Source organism: Haemorhous mexicanus, chromosome 3 (genome assembly GCF_027477595.1).
Source record: "Haemorhous mexicanus isolate bHaeMex1 chromosome 3, bHaeMex1.pri, whole genome shotgun sequence".
Lineage (NCBI taxonomy): Eukaryota > Metazoa > Chordata > Aves > Passeriformes > Fringillidae > Haemorhous > Haemorhous mexicanus.
The window spans coordinates 86,979,446-86,998,923 of record NC_082343.1 but is presented as its reverse complement, the minus strand read 5'-3'; the positions used below and the strand labels follow the sequence as shown (position 1 = coordinate 86,998,923).

General features: G+C 34.5%; 1 protein-coding gene across 6 annotated transcripts in view; it reads left to right on the top strand.

Moving 5' to 3' along the window:
• The window catches only part of SENP6 (SUMO specific peptidase 6), a 71,705-nt gene that overhangs the window by 41,258 nt on the left and 10,969 nt on the right, over nucleotides 1-19,478 (top strand). For all 6 annotated transcript variants that reach the window (XM_059842595.1, XM_059842590.1, XM_059842591.1 and 3 more), the window contains 12 exons: nucleotides 1,207-1,346; nucleotides 3,695-4,097; nucleotides 5,217-5,449; nucleotides 7,952-8,122; nucleotides 8,982-9,024; nucleotides 10,489-10,668; nucleotides 12,553-12,779; nucleotides 13,373-13,479; nucleotides 13,560-13,676; nucleotides 14,536-14,658; nucleotides 14,904-14,996; nucleotides 17,975-18,408. In XM_059842595.1, coding sequence (XP_059698578.1) covers nucleotides 1,207-1,346; nucleotides 3,695-4,097; nucleotides 5,217-5,449; nucleotides 7,952-8,122; nucleotides 8,982-9,024; nucleotides 10,489-10,668; nucleotides 12,553-12,779; nucleotides 13,373-13,479; nucleotides 13,560-13,676; nucleotides 14,536-14,658; nucleotides 14,904-14,996; nucleotides 17,975-18,408 — 2,271 coding nt within the window. The remainder of the gene's footprint in view (nucleotides 1-1,206; nucleotides 1,347-3,694; nucleotides 4,098-5,216; nucleotides 5,450-7,951; nucleotides 8,123-8,981; nucleotides 9,025-10,488; nucleotides 10,669-12,552; nucleotides 12,780-13,372; nucleotides 13,480-13,559; nucleotides 13,677-14,535; nucleotides 14,659-14,903; nucleotides 14,997-17,974; nucleotides 18,409-19,478) is intronic.

Genomic DNA, 19,478 nt, shown 5'->3' with positions numbered 1-19,478 from the left:
TTTAATACCTGATTTGGGTGGATGTGTTGCCAAATCTTATACAGCCTTTGGTAGATCTACTTACAGCCTTAGATCATGTTATTCTAGTTTTATACAAGTTTGTGCATGAAGGGATGATTTTGCCGTTCTTGACAGATTTCTGCAACTAGTTCAATCATGTAATAATTTTAAATTAGGCTTCAGTTATTTTAAAAGCAACAGAAATAGGGAACATTTGGGATCATAAAACTGGAGATGGAACAGATCTCTGGAGTTAAGTAGTCTGAGCCCAAACCCCCAGCTTGTTTGTGAATTATTGTTGAGGAACTTCTGTAGCAGTGTTAGTACAAGAAAAATGCTGTGTAGTAACCAGCACTTGTTATGAAGTGTATTCATACATTGAGAGAGCTAATAAAAGAACCAGCATCAGCTCTGTACCTCAGCTGAAACGTGCTCTTACATTGTTGTTAGGTGCAACAACCAAGGTGTTGGAAGTGCAGTAGAAAAAATACAGTTTGGTTTCAGGTGTGGAAATTGTGAAACTGGAAAAGAAAATACCCTGTGTTTTGTTAAGCCTTGTTAGCATAGATACAGTCTGTAAACCTGCTGTTCAGCTGCATAGTCACCTGCACTGGCAAGTTGTTCTGCTGTGCCATTTTAGGTTAATGTTAAGTAGATCTTCAGCAGTACTACTTCAAAGAAAGCTTGGGAAAAACCTCACCTATTATTAATTCTTTTTCAAATATCATCCATTCTTTAGTTTTGAGGTGTCCTATAGTGGGATGTTTGTGAGACTGTTAGTATGTATATTGAAAAAGTGTTCATATATATTAAAAAAAAATAGAGTCTTAAAAAAAGTTCTGTGGTATAATAGCATAATCTAGCATCCTCTCCTATTTTTGGCGATAGACCCTCCACTTGATTTGCAGTGAAGTTAGCATGGATTTGCAAATCCAAAGCTTCTTGCAAAGATATAAGATAAAAATTGTCAGTGAGCGACACTGCAATAATATTACTAAAACTACATTTTGAAGTTACTTTGGGGAACGTTATTTTTTAGTCGTACAACAAGTCATGAAACATTTGAAACGGTGTAGATTTTTGAGGTGTAAAAATGTGTTTATGTTTAGTTCAAGTTAGTGTATGTAAAAAAGTAAGATGATCATAATTTTAACAGTATAGGAGTGGACATTTTTTGTTAATGTTTTTGGATCTTTTCTCTTCTAGACAGTGTAATGGAGAATACAGATGACTCTGAATCAGAATCTGACATTAAAAGAAAGGTGCGACAGAAAGGTCATTGCAATTCATATCAATCTGACTTGAATCTATCTTCTGCTACAAAAAAATGCTTAACTCAGTCAAAGGTGGGTTATATTTTAAAAATATGTAAATTCTTGTTGAATTTTAAAAGTTGTTGCATATTTTAAACAAACATTCAGGAGTAAAACAGACTGAGATTTTAAAAATCCATAGAGTTGGGAGGAAGATTTACATAATTTTAAAAAAATTACAATGATAGAGATAATTAAGTGCCAATACTGCTAATAGTTGTGAAATATTTCTTTTCTGATTTGAACAGACAGAAGCTGCACTGAAAAGAAAAGGAATCTCAGTTTTATTGAATAGCTGACTGATAAACCAGAGATTGATAATTTTAATTTGCTGAAATAGAGGAACAATTTTTTGCTCTTTGACAAATTTTTTTTTTCTGTGTCACGATTTTCTGTACTCAGAACAGTAAAGATTAAAGTACTGAAAAGATGCAAGTATTTTTTATAAGTTGCTCACTTTTTCAGTGAGAGTAGTTCCTTAGGTACCCAAATGGCATTCCCTGGTCTCCATGCAGCCAACCAGGATGTTTCTGTCAGGAACTTGTTTGAATATCAGATGTAAGATACTTTGGAAACGGCTTTAAGGCTCTCTGTATTTTTTATCAGCTTCCCAGGCTACTTTGGAAGTTTCATAATGCACACATACAGGTCACATTGTTTGAGTATCAAAGCAAAATGTCCTGTAAGGAGATCTTGTTAAAAAAAAAAAAAAATTATAGATCTATGATTTTTTTTAATATGCTTAGCTTTTGTTTGAAACACCTGGTACCGTTCTTTGGCATTTCCATTGCTTATTTAGTTAATTAATGTGATGTTAATAAAAAAGCTGGTTTAAAATTTTTGGCATGTGGTTGAAGTAGAGGAGTGCAATTACTCTATACTTAAGATCCTCCAGGTACTCTTGTTGCCTTCTCTTGAATATTTTTAATGTCTGATTGAAATTCTTCAATGTGATAAGCACTATCTTTCTAAGAGCTACATCCTGTAACAGCACTGAGGCACAACACTTGTTTACATTGTAATTTGCTATCATCCCACAGTTCAGATTTTAAGGGTCTGATACATTTTATACACTTAGGATTTTTTGCTTCTGTTTCTCTACAGTATGTGTAGCTTTGTTAAATTGCAGAAATTGTGTGAAAATATGTTCTCATCATATGATTTTTGTCTTTAAATTTGGGGTTTGAAATTACTTCCTATGCCTGTGGAAGTCCTTTTTTGGAGGTGTGGTCAGGGCTGGGAGTGGGGAGAGTAAATTGTGAAAGCTGTGTTTCAAAGTAGATACTGAAAGTTTTTGGTGGGATGTAGGTTTTTGTTGCCTTCAGTAGTTCACAGTACAGTGGTTATGCCATTTGAATTCAGTGCTTCAGGAGACAATAACATGCCCTGTATTTTCATCTCTAGAGATGTCCTGTATTCACTTTGGTACTCGTTCTGTAGTTTATATGTTACAGAAGTCCAAGTTCTACGCTTACAATACAGAACTGAGTGGGACCTAGTAAATGTGAGAAAAACAAAAGACTGCTGTCTTTGTAGTGATAGGATACGTTTTTCCTTGTAGCCCCTGCTTGCTTCTTGAAAGTTTGGGAAACTCCTATTCCTCAAGTCCTGTTTTCTTCTCTGTGACACATGACTCTTGAGCAATAATATGTACTTTACCTTTTCTTTATCTCCCTTAAGGAGTGAATTTTCCTGCACACTTTGCCGGGTTGTTAAAAGATACCTTGAAAGGACAGATAAGTTGGACCTACGAGGTTTCTTCAAATCCTCTCCAGTATTGCTTTAAGGATCTGTAGGTTACTTTATTTTGTCCCATGGAACTGCTTTTACAGAAACAGTGTAATTGGACCATCTTGCTGATGGATATATGTATCTGAACAGTGTGCAAGGTTTTGTTTATGGAAGAAAATACAAGAAGAAAAATCTGAATTGTCCAACATGAATAGCTTTAAAAAATTGTTGCAAATTACATTTGTTCCTTTTAGAACATTATTCATTTTCTTAAATTAAATAAAAAATTAAGCTGTGGTTTTTTTGTCTGCTTTGTCTACTTACTGTAATGGCTAATGTAGTGTTGTCAGTTCCCACTGGATATTATGAAAAATTTTTTCACCAGAAGGGTTTTTAAACCTTGGAAGAGGATGGCCGGACATGTGATTGAGTCACCATCCCTGGAGATATTTAAAAGACATGTAGATGGGGCACCTGGGGATATGGTTTTGTGATGAGAGTTCTGTGTTAATAATTGGACTCGATGATATTAAAGGTCTTTTCCAACCTAAGTGATTGTATGATTAATTCTGAACAGAAATCAAGTTCAATATTTGGAAATTGTCTCTTTCTGCTTTCAATTACTGATTGTGTGTTTGTTTCTCCTTTAGCTTTTGGAACAGATTGATTATTCTACTGAATGCCCAAATTGTGGTAGGGCAAATGAAAATCAGACCAAATGCCGACATTGTGAAAGTGCTTCTCTAAAGGATTTGCAAAGAGTCTCCAGACAAACTGTAACGTTAAGTGAATCTGTGGGACCTTTATCACGTTCTTCAATACATCAGAATTCACCAGGGCAAAAATCTTCAGGTACAGGGCTCAGCACAAAGAAGTTTTATAGTTCTGCTGTTGGAAAAGGTCCAGCGGATATTCTACTGAGTAATGAGGTTGTAGGACATTCTATGTTACGACAGAATGGAAAAATTGGTCTTATAACTGGGACAAAAAATCCTAAACTTACAGGGAGCTTAAGACAGAGGAGTACAAGACCATCTGAATTAAATGATCCAAGTAAGTACCTTTTTATGAATACAGCCATTAGCTGCAAACACAGAATATTGTATAGTGAAGGAACTGTTTGTGCAAGTTTACATAACTGATGTTGCATGGAATATTTTTGTGTGTGTTCTTGGAAAAAAGGGACAGGGCTTTTAATAATTTCATATGCAGAGGCACTCTTCAAGAAAGGTGAACATTGGGAAAAACAAGAATTATTTTGTGACTTTTTTTCTTTTGTTTGTTTTTACAAAAATATTTACTTTTGGGGTATTGGAAAAGCCAGTATTCTTAGCAGAATTCCATCATTCATTCTTCCAAGAAGAAAGACAGTATTTGATTTTTATTTTGTGTTTTCTTTCCTCTTTTCTTCTAAACTATTTATCTATTTAAATTTTATAGTGTGTAAAATGTTAATTTCTGGCTTTCTCTTTGTAAACTCAGTAAGCAGAAAGGATGGAGTAAAGGAAATTAAGTTTCTGGTTCTGTGCTTAGTTTATTAGACCATGTTGTCCTACTGATTTGAATTATTTCAGTCATAATTTCTTTTGTCAGTTTTTAGGTTGTATTACTTACTTACTTAGTTCTTGACTGAACCAAGTTCACTTCTGTCTAGAGGTGGATTAATGTTGCTCATTTTTTGTATAGTTGTAAGAAATGAAAAACAAGGCAGAGAGTGCTTGCAACCAGATTCCAAATAAGCATTAGTAGAAACATAATATAATTATACATGTGGATTTTTCTGGCACTGCAGGACAATTATATAAATTACTTCTAAGGTATTACTTGAAAAGAAATTTGTGTTACAAAAAGATATAGTGGTTGAGAATGTAATATTTTCTGTTTAGTTGTTTTGTCTAGTGATGAGGAGGAGGAGGAGGAGAATAGTGGCAGCACTAGGAGCATGGAAAGCATTTCACCTGGTCTTGCAGATTCAGCCCGCTCCTCCCCAGCTCCTTCTACAGGAAAGGTGGAAGCAGCATTAAAGGAGAACAGTTGTGGAATAGAACAGAGAATAGGTAGTATAACAACAGTACAGAAATTGTCATCACACTAGCAACAAAAGCCAAAAATGAAAAAAGAAATTTGTTACAGAAGAATGTAGTGGTTGAGAATGTAATATTTTCTGTTTAGTTGTTTTGTCTAGTGATGATGATGAGGACGAGAATAGTGGCAGCACTAGGAGCATGGAAAGCATTTCACCTCGTCCTGCAGATTCAGCCCGCTCCTCCCCAGCTCCTTCTACAGGAAAGGTGGAAGCAGCATTAAAGGAGAACAGTTGTGGAATAGAACAGAGAATAGGTAGTATAACAACAGATACAGAAATTGCAGTCACACTACCAAGAAAAGCAAGAATGAAAGATCAGGTACTATTTAATGCTTTGTTTAAAGAAAACAGAATCAAATAATAAATGGAATATGTAAAGGCTTGTTTTGTTTTGTCAGAAGTTGACTGTATTTGATTGTTTTTCTTACTCAGCAGCTCATCAAGTTGTCTCTCTGCATACCTATTACTGGAACCATAAGAAAATGTGTTCATTACATTTTTACAAGCATTCGTAATGATTTTAATTATACTGTTAAAATAAATGCTTTTGTGTTGAATGTATACTCTTTTAGACTGGACAGGAGTTCTCTGTGAAGCTCAAGGTCTCAGTTTGCAACAGAGTGTCACTACCAGCTGTTGCCTGTGGAGACTTTCTGAAGTTAAACATGAAAAGAGAGGCTGGGATCAATAATGGTCCTTTAAAATGAAAATGCTTTGACAACTGTCCCAGTTAATAGCACTTATTTTAGGACTTTCATGGTGGGGCTTGTGTTTTTTAGTTGAGTACTGCTGTAAGAATTGGATAAGCAAAGACAAAAAAGTACTCGATGAGCACACCTTAAGTGTGGCCAAAGGGGGGAGAGTTTTCATTCTGTGTTAAAAGCCATCTCAGTAATGAGCCATTAAGAGGAATAAATTCCATGTGTCAGTTGGTAGTGGAATAATAGTGCTGATTAAAACAATTCTGGACTCGCGTGTCCAGTTTCACTATTAAGAGTTTGATTCAACAAGAGAATCCGATCAGATTTCCAGTTCTTTGAGTTAGAACACTAAAGTACTGATGCCAAAACCTTCTTGCTATGTTGAGATTCAGAAGCCAACATTCTAGTGCTACAGTTGATGAAATTATGGATATTTATAATATGTTGTATAATTAGTCACCACTATCAGTATCAAGCTGTGAACCTCCAGCCTGTAACAAAGCTGCGAGGTTGAAAGCCTGGATTATAAATAGTTCCTGAATTAAGTTATTCTTGCAGTATGTGCTGAATTAATTGAGAGCATTGCATTGTGAAGGCACTGGTGTCTGACTTCTGAAACTCTCCCAAATGTGGTTTGTTTGGTTTTTTTTTTGTATATCCATATGTTCCTGTTCACTAGTCTTTACAAACCAGTTGTAATTCTATATGTTAGATTATTTTATTTTAGAGTCTGAGCTTACTTTTGAAAATGGGGGAAATTAAAACATTTTTTGTGAAATATAATACAAATTTTACATTGATTGAATTAACTTACCAAGATTTGGAGAGATCGTAGCAGTTTTCTTAGGTGTAATATAAAAAGCTTTATTCAGCTGTCTTTCTCTCAAAATATTCATTAATTCTTTAGTAGTTGAGTAGAGACTAGTTGAATATAGCATCACTTAATACTTTGATGTTTTATTGTCTCTGATTTGTTTTGAGCTTTTAATAACATTTAGCCAGTCCAGCAGACAAAAAGGAAAAGAGCTCTTTTCAACAAGAGGCCTAGGAAAGCATTTTAATTACAGGGATTTAGAATGCTTACCTTCTTCAGTGTATAAAACAAAGGAAGCATCCAAAAGTAGATTTTGAATTATTGCCAAGATGGGTTAGTGATTCGGGACTTTGAAATAATTTTTCAGATTTAGTCTTAACAGAAACTCTGAATCCCTTAGAATGTTTTTCTGTGGGACTTTAATTGCATTTTGTAACAAAAAAGAATGTTTATTTATGGGCAGCTTTATGAAACAATATAAATACCAAAGAAAAGACTAGTGTACAGAAAATCCTTCAACAGAATAAAGCAATATAAGCAGTACAACAAATAAATATATTTACAGGCTGGCTATCAGCAGGTTTATTTCATTGCGATAGGTTTTTTGGTAAGATTATTCTGTTGGTTAACAAGATACTTCATTGAGATTACAGCTTCAGTTAGCATCTAGAGACTTTTCTTGAACTGCGGCCAAACACCACATGACCTTCTTTCAATGTTTAGTCTTCTGACCTTGGAATCTATCCTAAAACCATCTTAGTTCTGCAGAGATTCCTTAGGGAAGTTTGATTGGGCTTATTTATTTATGTTTCTTGAAAACTGTACTCTGCTAATGTGGTGGTGTAATGTACTTCAAGAATTAGTCACCAAAAGCATGGATTAATAAAAACTGAAAGAAAAAATTAAACCACCAGCGTTGTGGTGGTTTTACAGCATTAGTGCTTTTTTATCTGAATAAAATGTATTAAAAATAACTTTGCTTGCTAGACTGCATAGTGTTTCCAAAAGATAAAACTTAATTTGCTTTGGCAGTTTAGAAGCGTTATTTGTGATTTGGAAATGTCAGTAAAGTGTCTAAAAGTGTCAGGTTACCTTTTATTTTCTTCTTGAATGTAGCAATCCCCAGGTGTTACAAATAGTCTTTTAGGAATTATCTCCCTTCTCTATATGTTTGAGATGGGTGCTCTAGTAAGTAATCCTGTTGACCAACAGAAAAGTAGCTAAAAATTTAGTCATTAGTTTCAACGAGCTTGATTTAGCAAAAAACCTTGGTGAGACATTCTGAAACCTGAAAATTACTTTTCAGTTTGGGAACATTGTGTCTAACACTCCAATAAAACGGCGCAAAGTTATTTCTCAAGAGATGGTAACCGAGGCCGTACCTCTAAATTACCAAAATTCCTGTGAAAGCGTCATACTGAACTGCCGAAGCATACGAATAGGAATGCTGCGCAGAATGGTCGTGGAGCCTGTGATTGTAAGTACCCTTGCTCTTTCACAGCTTTCTTTTCAGGTTTTGATGGATATTGTATTTTGTATTTGAACAACATAATATTTTGCCTTTGTCTGGGGAACAGTAAGTTTGTCTCTAATTTCAGAGGCTGTGATTTCCAGAGAACCTCGAATTACTGCTACACTCTAACACATGAGTCTAGCTCTGGTTCTTAATAGAAATGTTGTGCTGCAGCACTCTAAAAGAACTTGTTTGCATGCTGGAGGGAGGTTATGGGCTAGCATGCATTTGTTAAAAAAATTGAAAAACAACAGCCAAAAGAAGTTGATAGGTGCAAGAAAGAAGCATTGTCCTAGAGGTGAACAATTTTGCTTCTACAGATTTTTTTTTTTTTTTTCGGTCAGCCTTGTAAGTTACATGGAGTTTTCAAGGAGTCCTTGAATGTTAGTTGTATGCAGTCAGCCGGAATAGAATGGATACTTACTGCTGGAGTAACCACCGAAACAGCAGAGTGTTGTTACGTGTTCTTTCCACCTCTCTACGCAACACTATTGTTTGATTTACCTAAATGCTGGTAGATTACATTTTCTTTTGAAAAAATAGAATTTGTGTATTTTTCAGAGTATTGTAAAAGTTTTTGAAAACTGAGTACTTCAGAGAGATCTGAAGTTTAAACAGTCAGTATGACTGAAAGAGATTAGAGTAGCAAAGAATGTGCTTGCCTAAATTGTGCTAAATTGTACATTTTGTTTTTTCCTAAAACTTGCATTTTAAATTCCTTAAATACTAAGTCCATTTAAATGTGTTTGCTAACAGTTTAAAGGCTTTCAGTCAGTTAAAATTTGCAGAAGATGTGAGCTCTTACAATTGTGTTGTCTTTCAGTTTTGCCTGGATTATATCAAAATACGCCTAGAGAGTCAAGAAGGTGAGTACATTTTTCATTTTTTGTTAGTACTCAATATATTTATTTTGAATTAAGTAAGTCTGTGAAAGGTATTAACAAGTGAGTCCCAATTTAATATTTATTCTCATTTTGTCATTTATGTAGTAAATTATACTGGGTGTCTCTAGTCAGATATGAGAAAAGAAAATGGAGAGTACAAATATGACCTGCCCTTTAAGAAAAGTGATTTAACAAAAATAAAAAGCAAGATCAACCCTCCTGTAAAATGTTAGCTTTTTAAAACTTTATTAGTTCTTTTATTTCAGTTGTGTTAAGTAGACAGTAAAAACCACACTGGTTCCTAGACCTTTCCTGTCTAGATCTCTCTTGATAATTTTGTCTCTTGTGTGAAAGTTGTGTATTTCATGTCACTTAAAGAAACAGCGACATAATTTGGAAAGGGTGAGTTACAACTTCTGATTGGTTTCCCTACTTTTCTTTTGTAGGGTTTTGCTCTGGGCCTGAAAAGCTTTGTTATTTTTTGTTAATCTTAAGTTGCATTCTTAAGATCCAGTCCTGTTGAATATTGCTGTTGTTGTTTGTTAAAGAGAACTATTGTATTTTGTAATTATTACGTGCAGAAAAGTGTCTCACAACCTGTAAAGATGAGTGTAGCTTTTGGTCAGTCAAGTATTCAAGATTATGTTGCATCTAAAATACAGATGCATAGAAACTAAGTTTAAATGCTTTAAATGTATTTTTAAAAATAAAACACTGAAGAGCTTATTATAATTTGTAGAAAATAGCTATCAGGTTTTAGTTAAAATATTTGTGTGGTGCATTTATTTATATGGCACCTAATTCATCAATAGCATAAAAATGGTGACTCATTAAATGCTGTGTCTGTTGCGGCATTTAGCACTTTAGTATTGCCTTTTTTTATATCAAATTTTATAATACAAATTTTACAGGTAGAAAACTTAACATTGGCATTGGCGGCATCAGATGCAGTGTTAAAATTCTACTGTGTTACCAACATTTCTTTTGGGGAATAAAGTAGGAGTCGTCCTTTATTTCCTCAGGCAGTGAGATAATTTCTCTGCATGTGTTTATGCTCATCTTTTTAAAGTTTTTTTTCATATGGGTACTTGGTCAAAGATAAATGTACAAAGAAAATTTTACAAACTTACTGTAAAATGTGTCATAGCAATAGTTGCAAATTTAAATAACTGGAAATTGTGGGGATTTTTTCCTGTGGAATAAAAAGAGTTGGTAGGAAGAAAACAGTTTGTTTCTGATGCCTTTCTTGACAGATGACACTGGAATTTAGCCTGTCTTTTAAGACATGAAAAACCATCACTTCTTGCATGTCTGTTAATTTTAAAGTTTTAAGTACTTAAGAAATTTAGTGAGCACATAGCTATTACTTGTTAAAATCAAGGGGGAAATTGTAAAGGAAACTTACAGGCATTTATTATATTTTGATATGTCATTATTTTCTCATAGAATCAGAAAGTGATATCAGAGAGATTAACCTGAAAACTTCAGAGCTTACTAAATGTGAATGGTGTAGTGTCCGAAAATTGCCAGTAGTTTTCCTACAAACAGTTCCTTCAACCTGTAGCAGTCTGAGAGATCAACTGAAAATGAGTAAAGATAATGTCTGGTACGAATACAAAGGAGACAGTAAGTAAAACAATTTCAGTCTGCTATTCACTTCAAATTGTATTTTAATATTTTGGGTAATGAATGAGTGCATTAAGACTAAAAGGGTCATCACTGGCTGGGGTAGGTGTAGTGTTTTTTCAGACAGTATTACCTTCCCATGCTGAGAAAGAGTACAGTTCAGAACAGCTGGGCATCCTCTTTGTGCAGAAATATGCTGGTTATAACACTCAGTCAGTTTGGTACAACTTTTTTCACTAATATTTGTACTGAATGAAAGCAAGTTGATTTGGTTAGTTTTTGTATAGGAGCCTTTACATTTGTATGGCAGCTTTTGTAAAATTTCTGCCATCTGTGCTGTTCTGCTGACAGTTTTTAGCTTTAGTAGAAGCTGTTGTATAGGTTGCCTTGGATTTTTTTTCTCCTGGCATACCTGTCATGATGATGTGAGATAGACAAATAACTGCTTGGAGAATATGTGGATTATCTTAGCGTATATTAAAATTAAATTTAATTTCTACATAATTTTCAAGGTCCTAGCATCTTAATATGCACACCTGTTAAATGTAACATTGAATCCTCTTTCTCTTTAATAGGCTTTTCTTCAGGTTAAATTTTGTGGTTATTTATACTTACACACAGTTTTGTACGTACATGAATGCATTCAAACAGAGGAAAAATACTTTCAGCAATTGTAGAATTGAGTGCTCCCATATTACTGTGTAATAGTCTTATCCATGTCCTGTAAGAAATATGAGCTGTAAGGAGTCTTATCTTACAGAAGTAATTGGAGAGCATGCAGGAGACCTGGACACAATTCTGAGAGCAGGAATTAGACCCCAGGTGGACACAGGCATTCACAAAAAAGAAAAAAGCTTCCCAAGATGTCTGTGTGAGAATGGCCTCTCAGCAGTTTCCCCACCTACCTCTTCTCCCTGAGGCTGTGGCACAGAGTTTTACATCCAGCTGCCTTATTGCATTTGATATGCAGGAGTACTTTGTGATAACACAGTTGCTCTCTGCTTTGTAAGCAATGAAATTAATTTAAGCCTGTATCCAGAGCTGTGTAAGCAGTTGTATGTAGATGCCTTGCTCCCAAAGCAGAACACCCAAAAGCCAGTTAGAAATCTAAAATCTGTGTGCATTGAATAGGGAATTATGCTGCTGAAGAATTAGTTTTCACAAGAGTTAGCATGCTGGGTTAAGAATGACCAAAGGGAAATGGTTATGCTTGTGTCTGAAACGCCTCTTACAGAACAACAGGTCTGGGCAGCTCTGTGTTGGGCAGCAGTGTGAGACTGGGATTTGCAGACTGAATTGTATTCCTTTTTCTGACTGTGTAGAATAATTCCTTTTAGTGCAATTTACTGCTTTTTGATTTTTCAGATCATATAAGTGGATGATATTTATATAATAGCTGATTGATCTGAGTAATTCTCTCCAACTTCTTCAACAACAGTGATATTTTATAGCACAGTCTTCTAGGATCAGAGAGGAAATTATGCTGAATATACAGTTTTTGAAATTGTAGTGAAACAATAGGGTAGGAACTGCAGTAAGAAAAAGAGAAAATATTGGTTACAGTCCTACTCTCTGTAAACAAAGATGTTATTTCAAAAAATGTTTTGGTTCTGCATTAGTGTCATTTAAAAATTTATCAGATGTAATATTTAACATTTCTTGATTAAGGTAGAATTTGAATGCACTCTTTGCAAATGCATTGAAGAAAGGTTTGGCAGTTAGTCCTTCTCTCTTGTCTGCTCACATCCGTATTACTTCTTACATACATTATCAGCAGTGTGTACTCATGTTGACCTAAAATTCCATGAAATCTGTTTATAACTGTAACATGCTTTATTTTATTTTATTCCTAAATGAATAATTTCCTCTCTGCTTTTTTTGCAGGTCAGGAAGAACAGTATATAATTTTAATTTTTGAAACTGGTCTTGATCCTCATGCAAATTCAATATTTGAAAAAATAATTATGGACATTGGTATTAGAAATAACATTTCTGACTTCTTTGTGAAAATTTCCTTTGAAGAAGCCAATGCCAGGCTTGTTGCATTTACTAAGTGCTTGGAGGACAATTCCAAAGGAAGCCCATCTCATAGAGAAAGCAAAATAAAAAATGTAATTATGTTTTTATTTTAGAACTAAGTCATTGTATTGTATGGATTACAAATACACTAAGGATAGTGTGTTAGTCAGCCAAAATAAAATTCCATCAGCTTTTGATGGCTTTTATATGAAAATTCCCAGACTAGTCCAGGGTGGATTATGAAACTATGGGAAATATTCTTTGCATTCACAGTACTTTTAAGGGTGTTTAGTTCAATTGTAGAATTCTACAATGGTCCACAATTAATGTTGTTATTTACAAATTATTAGGGGGTGAGAAATCTTCACTGTAGTCAGATAACATAACTTTCTCCAACTGGTAAAATTATGGTATTTCAAACAAGAAATTAAGTTGCACTGTTGTAGTTACAGTTAATTAATGCTTTCATTAAACAAACTACTTTTTAAAGAATTTGAAAGTTTTGTGATTCTGCAAGAAATGAACAAAGACCTAAGTGTAATAGATGAGGTAGGAAAGGAAAAAAAAACCACAGACTTGAAGTTCTCAAAAAAACCCAGATATTACACTGCTGGACTTCATAAAGTTTTATTACCATTTCAGTAAAATTGAGTATGAAATTTAATATTGACTCTATTTTCTTAAGGTTGCTTCTGAGTCCAAAATGCAGCAAAGAAATAAACAGTTACCATTTTTTGATGATGATGAAGAAATTGGCGAACCGCATACAGTATTTATTGGTCCTATAGAAAAGTAAGATATTCATTTTGGCCTGTAATTCTGAGGGGTTTTTGGCTTTTCATAATTCTTATTGAATGTATTTTTCTTCTCAGGTTGATAGTTTATCCACCTTCTCCAGCTAAAGGTGGTATTTCTGTGACCAACGAAGACCTCCATTGTCTAAATGAAGGAGAATTTTTAAATGATGTTATTATTGATTTTTATTTAAAGTAAGTTTTATTTCACATCAGTTTTTGTTGTCTTTTACTTTGAAACTTGAAGAGTTCTGCCATTAAAAATTCATAGGTCAGTTGGTAACACTTAGTCTCCAGCTATGCATAGCTGTAATTTTAAAGGTTGTTTTTTGGTCTTGCAAGGAAGTTTGGTTCTTCTCTTGTCCTGCTTGACAGTGACATTGTTCCTACCTTGATAAAGGTTCTTTGAACTTATTAACATCTCAAGAGCAAATTTGACAGGAAAAAAAAAAGAAGGCTTTTTTAAAGTTCAGCTGCTCTTTCCAGAGTATCTGTGTTTCCAGGAATTTAATTTGTTTTGATTAATGTAATACATAAGTTAATTTTGTGCTGTCACTGATGCTGCAGATGTTAGAAGTATATTAAATTGTTACATGCTGCTTGTTTTATGCTACACATAAGGTGTGTAGGTGTATTTTTCAGTCTATTAGCATATTTTAGAAGTAAAAATCAAATGAGTGTGTTACTCTTGGGACTGTTTGGATATCTGGTAGCTCAAATATAAAATATAGGTCTCTTAGATAAGTTTTTATGTAACAAACTCCTTGAAAATTTGTTTTCCTACTATGAAACAAAAATAAATACAAGAGCAGCAGAACAGCTTGTTGATTGAGCAGAGCAATAACACCTCAAAATATTAATACCTTTATATATTTACATATGTTTTGCATTAATTAGTTCCTGTGGGTAGTCAGCTCCAAATAGCTCTTCTGTGAGAAGCTGCTACAGTTTGGGGGAGCACCTGTTAGCAGTTGTTTTTACTCTGTTGCTTAGTATTTTTAATTAAAATTCCATTATTTTTTCTTTATTTTCTTTTTTTTTTTAAACTAATTAGGTATTTGGTACTTGAAAAGCTGAAAAAAGAAGATGCTGATAGAATACATGTGTTCAGTTCATTCTTCTATAAACGCCTTAATCAAAGAGAAAGAAGAAATATTCATGAAACTTCAAACCTTTCGTAAGTCTGTTGATAAGTCATTTAACATAGAGCTAGCTGCAATGAAGACTCTTAAAAACAGATGCTATACAGAGAGACATATCAACAGAACTCTAGGAAACATCCAGATCTGTAGCAGACAAAGAATATCCTGTGAAAATTTTAACAACCTAGAGTAACAACATGTTAAGGTGAAAATATCTGGAAAATGCTCCCTCAAATAAAATAAGCCACCCTACAAATTGTGTGTTGGTTTCTTCTTTTAGAATACAACAGAAGCGACATGGGCGAGTAAAAACGTGGACACGGCATGTCGATATTTTTGAGAAAGATTTCATTTTTGTTCCCCTTAATGAAGCGTAAGTGCACATACCTTTTTATCACATTTGGTAAATGCTTAAGCTTCATAATTCTGAAATTAAAAGTTACATTACAGTAAGAATTGAAGTTAAAAATTAAGTAGTTATATAAGACCTTTAAATGTTGTAGTATAAGAATTATCAGACAATATAAAGACAGCAAAACTTAACTTCTGTGTGTACTTTTTCTAGGTTTTACCTCAGTCTCTTCCATTCTTTCTTCTAAGCTTCTGACATTTGATAACTTTGGGATTTATCTTTTTTAGTCCTTTCTAATGAGATATAGATGGGATCATCTTTAGTTACAATAAATGGATATTGAAAGAAAACTTAATTGAAAATCACTACTGCCTTGAGAACTTTATTCTTTTTCTTTATATCCCTTTGTCCTGCTATTTATTAAGGGTCAGGAAGCTGACCATTAGCATTTTAATGGTTGCTAAGAACTTTGATGATGATTGCTTTCCTTAAGATCAGAGCAAGTTGTCACAAACATATTTCTGTATTTCACAGAAATAATCTAAACAGTTCTTAAGCCAAAATATTTATGAAAGTTGAAGTACTGTATTTTAAATGTATGCAATAAGAACAAAATAAGGACAACATAAGGACAGATAGGAATTTTCTAACTAATGTCTCATAGGCATACCTAGCTAATATTTCAAAAATTTAAAAATTTTTTTTTTAATAAAACATTATTTATCTCAGTACTGTGCCATTGTGCAGTGCGAAGCAAATATATAAATCTTATCATTTTCCTGCCTCCTCTCCAGCTGAATTCTGAGGCTATCAGTATAGAGGCAGTTAAGAGATAACTGGTCATGCATAGATCTGTCCTTTTTATAAAGTTGTATTTCCCCAACAAAGGTGTTCATCAGCACTAACTTTAGTTTTTGATGTACCATGACCTCTAGCAAGACATCCAGATCTAGGGGATTTTAATGACTCAGGTGTAAGGTCCACTGCAGGTCCCTGTCCACTGCAGACTTCATCCTTTCCATCCCTCTCCCATGAAACTTCAAGTACCAAAACTTTGAATTGTGTCATTTAAATTTTAAGCTGCCTTTGCACTTGTTATATAGTTCACTTCCACCATCCTCTCATGTGTCATTCACATATGCACATGGGTTATGCATAGGAGAAATGAGTCGCCTGAAAAGGAAAACAAATAGTTCTGTGGTTTTATAAGAATTATTTATGTTGCTAGTAACATAAAACACAGTAGTTTTCAGAGTCCCGTTGGTTTACTGACAAGGAACTAAAGCAATGTCTTTCTCAGCAAGTAGAACATAACAGTTGGTACTGAAGGCTTATCGTTCCCACCATGTGTGAGGTGGTGATTTCGGGTTAAAGTAGCTTGGTCTCATGGACTCATCCTGTTGTGATTAGAGCATGAGAAGTGTACTCCTGGTGTGCATCTGTCACCTGCATATAATCCTGCTCACACTTCTCAGACCTCTCCCTTCACCTTAAGCTGAAGTTTGTCAAGTGGTGATGATGGTAGGACATTAATTTGCAACAGTGGTTTCCTGGTAGGTACAGTAAGAATGTTGCAGAGCAGAAAAATAACCAAGTAGCCAGGGAGATGAGAAAGTGGTGGTTTGATGGGGAGTTGCTGGGTTTTGGTGTCTAGTTCCAACAAGTTTTTCCAGACTTTCTCATAACCACTCGATTAGGGAATGTAGACTCATCATCTAACCAGCTGTCAAACTGCAGTAAGTGGAGGTGGGCAGGTTGACTCCAGGGCAGAATAATTTTCAGAACAGTGTTTTGATTTAACCATGACTACATCCGTGTCCTTTGGCTGTACAGTCCTTCTTGTTCACGTCTCCAGTGAGACCGGCTTGTTCTCTTAACAGTAACAAGCTGTTCTCTTTTTACATCCAGGTTAATATGCTAGTCTGCTGACATAATTGGTACATAAAGTCTCTGTTAATAAAATACACATACTTTCCAGGCTTGGGAAGTACTTAAGTTCATTTATTAGATGTGATGAATCATTCAAGACAAACCGTACCACACATGCTGCTTTCAATGGCCACTTACTTTAATTGCCATTAAGCTTTGATGCAGTTTGGGCTTCATAACCATCTAATTATTTTTTTAGCATGGCAGTTAGACATGCATTTCTAGCTACTGCTTTTTCTTTTGTCTCCTAAAACACATTGAAATGTGACTTCGCCTGTACAATACATTGCTAGCTTCTGTTATTTGCTGTAGACAATCAAAGATCCCTTGGAAAATTTCTTAATTGGACAATCAAAATCCACTTGTAATGTCTCAGTCCCTAAATTTGCTGCTCTATTTCTGACTTAAGTGGCAAGTCAGTGAAGCCTAAAGAAGCAAGGAAATAGGAGGAAACTGTTGCAAAACTTACACTTTGTGTTGGGATATATAACTGTTTTGGAAAACTTAGAATGTAAGTTCTGTGAAGGGTGAGGAAGACAGCAGAGCCATTGTGATGGCATTAGAAGCACTCTTTTTTTTCTCCTTCTTTAACTCACTGTTGACAAGATTTCTTTAAAAATATGAGGGGTTAAATACAGTTGGAAGATCACATAAGTGGAAGTGGGCAATTCAGCCATACCGTTAGATCTGACTACTTGTGTTGCTGGTGCTGAACTACTAGAAAACTTCAAACAGCTATAAAACATGAACTCTACAACCTTTAATTAATGCATGAATGAAGAAAATGTTTAATAAGAAATAAGCTTCAATTCAGAGAAATAAAAAAAAAATTATAAAGTGTGAGCAAATTGAAATAAATATTTAAGACAGCACCTGGTTTTTGACTAACTGCATCATATTAATTAATTTGTTGGTGATTATTTGCATGGAGAAATTGTACTTTTACAGAAACCTGTGAAGGCTTGAGTAAAACCTGGTCAGAAAAGTGAACAGCTAGTATAGTTTATCTTTGAATAATTATGGGGGCATTAATGTAATTACAACTTTTTAATGTATTTTTTCCTTTGCAGCGCCCACTGGTTTTTGGCTGTTATCTGTTTCCCTGGTTTGGAAAAACCCAAATATGAACCAAATCCCCATTTCCATGAAAATGCTGCAATGCCGATGAAATGTTCCTCTTCAGATGGAGAGAGCAGCACACCATCTCCTTTGCCAAATGAATTAGATGCACAAAACTCGCCTTCCAAGTCTACAGCAAAGAAGACATTTACCAAAAAGTACAGTACAGCTTTAATCGACCCAAACACTGAAATAGAGGACAGTGAATCTTCATGTTGTAGAAGAAGTCCTTGTAGGGGGAAAAGTGCTTTCAAAAAACTGAATCAAATAGACAGTGATGTGGAAGAACCTAACACTGTGGAATCAGCATGCCATAAACTAGACCATAGAACTCTGGATGAGAACGGTATACAGGGTGAATTCACAGCTGCTAGCCAATCTTTGGGTATGTAATTGTAAAAATATGCACATTTTAATTAAATATTTGGAGATTTCAGATCTATTACTACTTCTGCAATGGTGTAAACTTCATACTTCAAAAGTTTAGTATATGGCTTAACTTCAAGTGCTTGCAGTATAAGTACTTCATAGGTATTGCATTTTAAAAGTTTTTGTGGCTATTGATATAACTCTCATGGCAAAGGGCTGGAGATAAAGTACTGTTTTCCTAAATCAGATTAATTTTTCAGTTCTATGACTTTTTTTCAAACAAAATAATTTTGTTGATGCCACTTTGCATCCCTCAAGATTGCAGTTTTTAAGGAAAGAATAGTAGTTGACCTTGTATCCTTGTAATGTATGTGCAGGGGAAAGCTGACCTAAGATTATGTGAACAGCCTTAATATCGGTGTGTTTAATCATTTGATGTTTTGCTTCAACACTGTTAATTTCTTTAATGTCCTGATAAGGTATGTAAAAAGATGAAGAAGAAAATAATTCTAAAAACAAAAAAAAATTTCCTCCACTGTGTTACATGTAGAGAGGCTTTCTCAATTCATTGCTGCTGTGGAGACTGAGCTCACCAATCTGCAACAATATTTGCACCCAAGTGAACAAAGGAGCTGGCGTGCTTTTAAAGGCAGGTGAAGGAATTAGAAAAGAGTTGTTTTCTCTGTTCACTGCAACATTTGGATCTCCTTAAGGCATAGAGTAGGAAAATGACTATGCAAAAGCTTTTACTTTAGTTAACAGTAGTATTCCTACTGACTTAGTTTATTCAGTAAGGAACTGTGTACCTTATAGTACAAGTTCTGAAAATATTACCAATTGTGTAGTTTAATCTGTATACTGCAGGCTATTACACCTTCAATATCTTTGTGGGTATAAACAGTACTAATTTCTATTCTAAACTTATTAATTTGTGATAACATTGTCACTGTTCCTGGAAGGTCTTGGAGGGGTGCTGGCGGTGCATGTAGATGTGTTCTTTTTTGAGTCAATTTTTCACTTCCATGTGTGATTGTTACCATGTACGATATTGCTGCTATATGATGTGGTCTCATGTCTTGGATGCTG